The sequence below is a fragment of the Aureococcus anophagefferens genome (assembly GCF_000186865.1).
Source record: "Aureococcus anophagefferens unplaced genomic scaffold AURANscaffold_61, whole genome shotgun sequence".
Lineage (NCBI taxonomy): Eukaryota > Pelagophyceae > Pelagomonadales > Pelagomonadaceae > Aureococcus > Aureococcus anophagefferens.
In genome coordinates this window covers 72831-79566 of record NW_008705614.1, presented here as the reverse complement: position 1 = coordinate 79566, position 6736 = coordinate 72831, and the positions used below count along the sequence as shown (strand labels likewise).

Here is a 6736-nt window from a genome sequence, read left to right as displayed (position 1 = left end):
GCCTCCGCCGCGGCAACGACGCCGGCGACGACTCCGACGACTTCGAGGGCCGGCTCCTGCGGTCGCGCCGCGTCGGCGGCCGCCGCCTCGGCGGCCGGCGGCGCCGCGATGACGACGAGCCCGCGCGGACGCGGCCCCGGCGCGCGGCGGCCATGGACGGCGCCGGCGCGGGCCGCCGGCGCTACGACGACTCGGACGACGACGAGTCCGAGGACGCGGCGCCCGTCGCGACGCGGTCGCGGCGCCGCCGCGGCGCCGCCGCCGACGTCGGGCGCCGCGCGCGGCGCCGCGTCATCGACATCGACGACGACGACGACGACGGCGGCGGCGGCGGCGGCGACGACGACGACGAGGAGGAGTTCGACGAGGGGCTCCTCGACGACGAGGACTCGGAGGGCTCGACCGCGCGCGCGGCGCGCGTCGCGCGCGAGGCCGACGAGGAGGAGGCCGCGGCCGAGGCCGCCGCGGCGGAGGCCGAGGCGGCGCGCGTGGACCGGAGCGTCGTCGACCGGTCCTGGGCCGAGGAGGCGGCGCGGCCGCGGCCCGAGGACCCGGGCTGGGCGACGTACGTGCCCCAGGAGCGCGACGCCGTCGTCTACGTCGCCGAGGCGCACCACCGCCAGGCGCTCCTGCTCAGCAGCGGCGTCGTCCACGGCGCCGAGGCGCCGCCCTGGCGCCGGGACGCCGCCGCGTCCGTCGCCGCGCGGCTCCTCCGCGACGGCGCGGCCGCGCTCCGCTGCGTCGTCGAGGACGTCAGGTACGAGCTGCCCGAGGCGACGTCGGCCGCGCGGGCCATCGTCGCCGTCGTCACGCTCGCCGTGACGGGCGCGCCCGCGGCCGCGGGCTTCGGCGGCGGCGACTTCGACGACCTCGAGGCCGAGCGGCCGCGGCGCCGCGGCGCGAACGCGGCGCCGCCGCCGTCCAAGGCCTTCGTCGTCCGCTGCCGCAAGTGCGACGCGCCGGACTTCCTCGTGCCCCTCCACAAGTACGAGGCGGCGCTCGGGAGCGCTGACGCCTTCGCGGCCGGCGCGGAGCTCCACCTGCCCTACGTCGGCGACCGCGTCGAGCGGTCGCGCGGCGCCGTCGTCCGCGTCGACGGCGCGGACGGCGACGGCGAGCCCCTCTACCCCGGCGAGCCGGGCCTCGCCGCGTCCCTCTACGACCGGGTCGTCCTCGACATCGACGGCGCCTCGGAGCCCTGCTCCCCCTGGGAGTGCGAGCCGCTCGAGGGCCCCGCGTTCCCGGGCCAGCGGCCGCTCCCGGCGCTGTCGTCGCGCGCCAAGGCGTCGCTCCTCAGCGCCATCCGCGCCCTCAAGCGCCGCGACGACGTCCCCACGGAGGCCTTCGAGGCCCCGGCCGTCGCGGGCCTCGACAACCGCGTCCGCAAGAACTACCTCCGCGTCGTGCCGTACCCGGTCGACCTCCAGCTCCTCGTCGACCGCCTCAACGGCGACTACTACCGCTCCCTCGACGCGTTCCGCGCCGACGCCGCGCGCATCCACGGCAACTCCGTCGCCTTCAACGGCTCGGACTTCGAGCTCACGCTCGAGGCGCGCGAGCTCAAGGACGCGCTCCTCGAGGCCGCGGACACGGCGGCGCGCGAGCTCGGCCAGGGCAACTTCGAGGACCTCCTCGCCGGCGAGGAGGACGAGGAGGACAAGGCGGAGGCGGAGGAGGAGGCCGAGGAGGCCCCGCCGCCGCGCGCCCGCGGCCGCCGCCGCGCGCCGCCGTCGAGCGACGACGAGGAGGACGAGGCGCCGCCGCCGACGAAGGCGCGGCCGAAGCGGCCCCGCCGCGGCGCCCAGGCGGCCGAGGAGGAGGACGAGGACGAGGAGGAAGACGACGACGACGACGACGACGACGACGACGAGGAGGAGGAGGACGACGACGACGACGAATCGGACGAGTCGGACGAGTCGCCGCAGCCGCGGAAGCGGTCGCGCCCGACGCGCGCGGCGGCCGCGCCCGCGGCCGCGCCGCCGCGATCGCGCCCGCGGCGCGCCGCCGCCGCGCCGGCGCCCGCGCCGGCGCCCGCGCGGGGCGGCCGCGTGAAGCAGTCCGCGCGGCGCCGCACCGGCGGCGCCGGCGGCGCCTAAGGAGGTCGTCCGCCTTACGCGGGGGCTAGGTGAAGTCCGAGGACGCGGTCCCGTCGTCGGGCGCGCCCGCCGGCGCCGGGAGGGCCGCGGGGATCGCGGGGAGCTTCTCGAGGCTCTGCCCCGACACGTGGGTCACGGAGGAGCCGTGGGACGCGTAGGAGAGCTCGTCGGCGGCCTTCTCGAGGGACGCCTCGAGGTCGAGCTCGTCGCCGGCGTGGTCCCGCGCGGCCTCCCTGAGGTGGAGCTCGACGAGGTCGTGGGCCAGATTCTTGGCCGCGTGGGACTCGAGGAGGCGCTCGTACTTCTTCGTCGACAGGTCGAGGTCGAACTCCGCGTCCGCGAGGGACCCCTTGAGCCGGCTGCACTCGACCTTCGTCGCGCGGGACACGGCCTCGACGTGGGCCGCGTGCTCGTTGGCGTCCTTGGCGACCTGCTCGAGCTCCGCGGCGCGGGTCCGCGACCGCTCCGCGTCGTCCCGCGCGAGCCGGAGCAGGCCCTCGAGCTCCTCGACGCGCCGCGTCGCCTCCGCGAGCGACTCGTCCTTGACGCGCAGCGCGTTCAGGATGCGCCGCACGCGCACGTCGGCCTCGATCTGGACGCGCTCGATGCGCAGGCCCTCGTCCGTCGTCGCGAAGCGCTGCGCCTGCTGGCTCAGGCGCCGCGACGCCTCGCGCCGCTCGCTCGAGTGCTCCGCCTCGGCGATGCGCAAAGTCTCCCGCAGGGCGGCGACGCTCCCGGCCTCGCCGCTGCGGCTGCTCGGCGGGGCGAAGCCCATGGTCCGACGCCCGCGGTGCTCCCGGCCCCCCTACGTTGAGAGACGCATTCGGGCACAGCCCATGGCCGACGCCGGAGAGCGCGTTGGGGGCTGCAATGCACTGCATTGCCGACCTCGAGCAGTAAGCGCGCGCTTATGGCAGCAAAACACCGGCTCTGAGGGCATGCCTTCCAGTGCTGCCCCGCCGGCCGGTCCGCGCTTCGCGCGGGTCGGCGCGACCACGGCGGGGCGCCTCCTGGCGCTCGTCGCCGCCGCGGCTGCCGCCGGCGGCGCCGGCGACCGGAGCGCGCCGGCGGGCCCGCGGCGCCTGCAGGCCGCGGTCGCGACGACGCCCGCGCCGACGACCCTCTGCGCGAGCGTCGCGTTCTCCAAGCGCGTCATCAACGACCAGGCGGACTCGTCCTGGTGGGTCTTCGCGGCCGACGTCGACGGCGACGGCGACGTCGACGCGCTGTCGGCGGCCCGGAACGACGACACGGTCGCCTGGTACGAGAACGATGGCTCCGAGTCGTTCACCGAGCGCGTCATCACGACACTCGCGGACGGCGCCTTTTCCGTCTTTGCGATCGACGTCGACGGCGACGGCGACGTGGACGCGCTGTCGGCGTCCGACGGAGACGACACGGTCGCGTGGTACGAGAACGACGGCTCCCAGTCGTTCACGAAGCGCGTCATCACGGGCTCGGCGGGCGCCGCCTACTCCGTCTACGCGATCGACGTCGACGGCGACGGCGACGTGGACGCGCTGTCCGCGGCCAAGGACGACGACACGGTCGCGTGGCACGCGAACGACGGGTCCGAGTCCTTCACGCAGCGCGTCATCACCGCTGCGGCGGACGGCGCCGCACAGGTGATCGCAATCGACGTCGACGGTGATGGCGACGTCGACGCGCTCTCGGCTTCCAACTCCGACGACACGTTCGCGTGGTACGAGAACGACGGCTCCCAATCCTTCACCGAGCGCGTCATCACGGACTCGGCGGACGGCGCGCTCGCCGTCTACGCGATAGACGTCGACGTCGACGGTGACGTGGACGCGTTGGCCGCTTCCAACGTCGACGACGTGGTCGCGTGGTACGAGAACGACGGATCGCAATCGTTCACGCAGCGCGTCATCGGCACACCCGACGTCCCCCGCACCGTCTTCGCGGTCGACGTCGACGGCGACGGCGACGTCGACCCGGTGTCGGCGTCTTTCACGGGCAACACGGTTTCCTGGTACGAGAACGACGGCTCCCAGTCCTTCACGGAGCGCGTGATCGACACAGCCGCCGCCGGGCCAAATAACGTCTTTGGGTACGACGTCGACGGCGACGGCGACGCGGACTTCCTCATGGCCTCCAGGACAAATTCAGAGGTCGTGTGGTACGAGAACGACTGCGCGCCGGTCACGCCCGCGCCGACGCCGCGGCCGACGGTCAGCTGCACCAGCGTCGCGTTCTCGGAGCGGGTCATCACGACGCTCGCGGACAACGCCTTTTACGTCTTCGCGATCGACGTCGACGGCGACGGCGACGTCGACGCGCTCTCCGCGTCCATGATCGACGATACGATCGCGTGGTACGAGAACGACGGCTCCGAGTCCTTTACAAAGCATGTCATCTCGAACGCGGCGGACGGCGCCTATACCGCCTTCGCCATCGACGTCGACGGCGACGGCGACGTGGACGCGCTGTCGGCGTCCGCCAACGACAACAAAGTCGCCTGGTACGAGAACGACGGGTCTCAGTCTTTCACCACGATCATCATCACGACGGCGGCGACAACGTGCTACTCCGTCTTCGCGATCGACGTCGACGGCGACGGCGACGTGGACGCTCTGTCGGCGTCCGACGGAGACGACACGGTCGCCTGGTACGAGAACGACGGCGCCCAGTCCTTCGTGAGGCGTGACGTCTTCGACTCGGCGGGCGGCCCCCGCGCCGTCTACGCGATCGACGTCGACGGTGACGGCGACGTCGACCCGCTGTCGGCGACCAACACCGACGACACGATCGCCTGGTACGAGAACGACGGCTCCCAGTCATTCACGGAGCGCGTCATCACAAACACGGCGGACTTTGCCTACTCCGTCTACGCGATCGACGTCGACGGCAACGGCGACGTCGACGCGCTCTCGGCGTCCGACATCGACGACAAGATTGCCTGGTACGAGAACGACGGGTCTCAGTCCTTCACGGAGCGCGTCATCACGAACGCGGCGGACGGCGCCACTTCCGTCTTCGCGATCGACGTCGACGGCGACGGCGACGTCGACCCGCTGTCGGCGTCCTACATGGACGACAAGCTCGCGTGGTACGAGAACGACGGCTCCCAGTCCTTCACCGAGCACGCGATCACGAACTCGCTGGGCAACCCTCGCTCCGTCTTCGCCATCGACGTGGACGGCGACGGCGACGTGGACGCGCTCTCGGCCTCCAACAACGACAACACGGTCGCCTGGTATGAGAACGACTGCAGCACGCTGCAACCGACGATGACGCCGCGGCCGACGGACTACTACTTCGAGGGCACGCTGCGGGCGTACTACTCCTTCGACGAGGGCAACGCCACCGACGCGACCGGGTCGTACAGCGGCGAGACCTACAACGAGTACGGGAACGCGCGGAACTTCGGCCCGACGGAGAGCCGCGACGGCGGGGACGCGCTCGGCTTCGACGGCGAAGTCTACGCAGTCTTGCCCGACGCTCTGACGTATGAGGCGCTGACCGGGGATGAGGAGCGGACGATCTGCCTCTGGGCGCGCATCGACGACTGGGACGGCGGCTTTCTCTTCGAGTACGGGAGCGACTCGGCCGACGGAGCGTCGTTCGGGCTCGCCGTTGGAGACGCTGAAAGCAACGTGACGCTCGCTTTGTCCGGTTCGTACCAGACGGTCGTGACGATCTACGGCAACACGTCCTACATCGACTGGGACGACTGGCACCACTACTGCCTGACCTACGACGGCACGGACCTCGTCCTCTACTTCGACGGCCTCGCCGAGGCGACCGCCGCGGTGTCTCTCGACACGGAGACCATGTACGGGCTGAAAGTGGGCGCCGACATGTACGAGTCGAACAAGCTGACGGGCGCCATCGACGAGCTCTACGTCTACACGAGCGCCCTGGACCGGGAGGCCATCTCCGTGCTCTACGGGTCGGTGACGGCGTCCCCGACGGTGACTCCCGCCCCGTCGACGTACTACTTCGAGGGCACGCTGCGGGCGTACTACTCCTTCGATGAGGGCAATGCGACAGATGCGACCGGCGCATACAGCGGCGACACCTACAAGAACGGGCACGCGCGGAACCTCGGCCCGACGGAAAGCCGCGACGGCGGGGACGCGCTCGGCTTCGACGGCGAAGTCTACGCAGTCTTGCCCGACGCTCTGACGTATGAGGCGCTGACCGGGGATGAGGAGCGGACGATCTGCCTCTGGGCGCGCATCGACGACTGGGACGGCGGCTTTCTCTTCGAGTACGGGAGCGACTCGGCCGACGGAGCGTCGTTCGGGCTCGCTGTTGGAGACGCTGAAAGCAACGTGACGCTCGCTCTGTCCGGTTCGTACCAGACGGTCGTGACGATCTACGGCAACACGTCCTACATCGACTGGGGCGACTGGCACCACTACTGCCTGACCTACGACGGCACGGACATCGTCCTCTACTTCGACGGCCTCGCCGAGGCGACCGCCCCGGCGTCTCTCGACACGGAGACCATGTACGGGCTTCGAGTGGGCGCCGACATGTACGAGTCGAACAAGCTGACGGGCGCCATCGACGAGCTCTACGTCTACACGAGCGCCCTGGACCGGGAGGCCATCTCCGTGCTCTACGGGTCGGTGACGGCGTCCCCGACGGTGACTCCCGCCCCGTCGACGTAC

General features: G+C 71.9%; 1 protein-coding gene across 1 annotated transcript in view; it reads left to right on the top strand.

Moving 5' to 3' along the window:
• Positions 1 to 6736, top strand: part of AURANDRAFT_68056 (hypothetical protein) — a gene marked incomplete at both ends in the record, with an annotated part of 10492 nt that overhangs the window by 3172 nt on the left and 584 nt on the right. Inside the window, 2 exons of the mRNA XM_009043672.1 lie at positions 48 to 2048; positions 3185 to 6712. Coding sequence (XP_009041920.1) covers positions 48 to 2048; positions 3185 to 6712 — 5529 coding nt within the window. The remainder of the gene's footprint in view (positions 1 to 47; positions 2049 to 3184; positions 6713 to 6736) is intronic.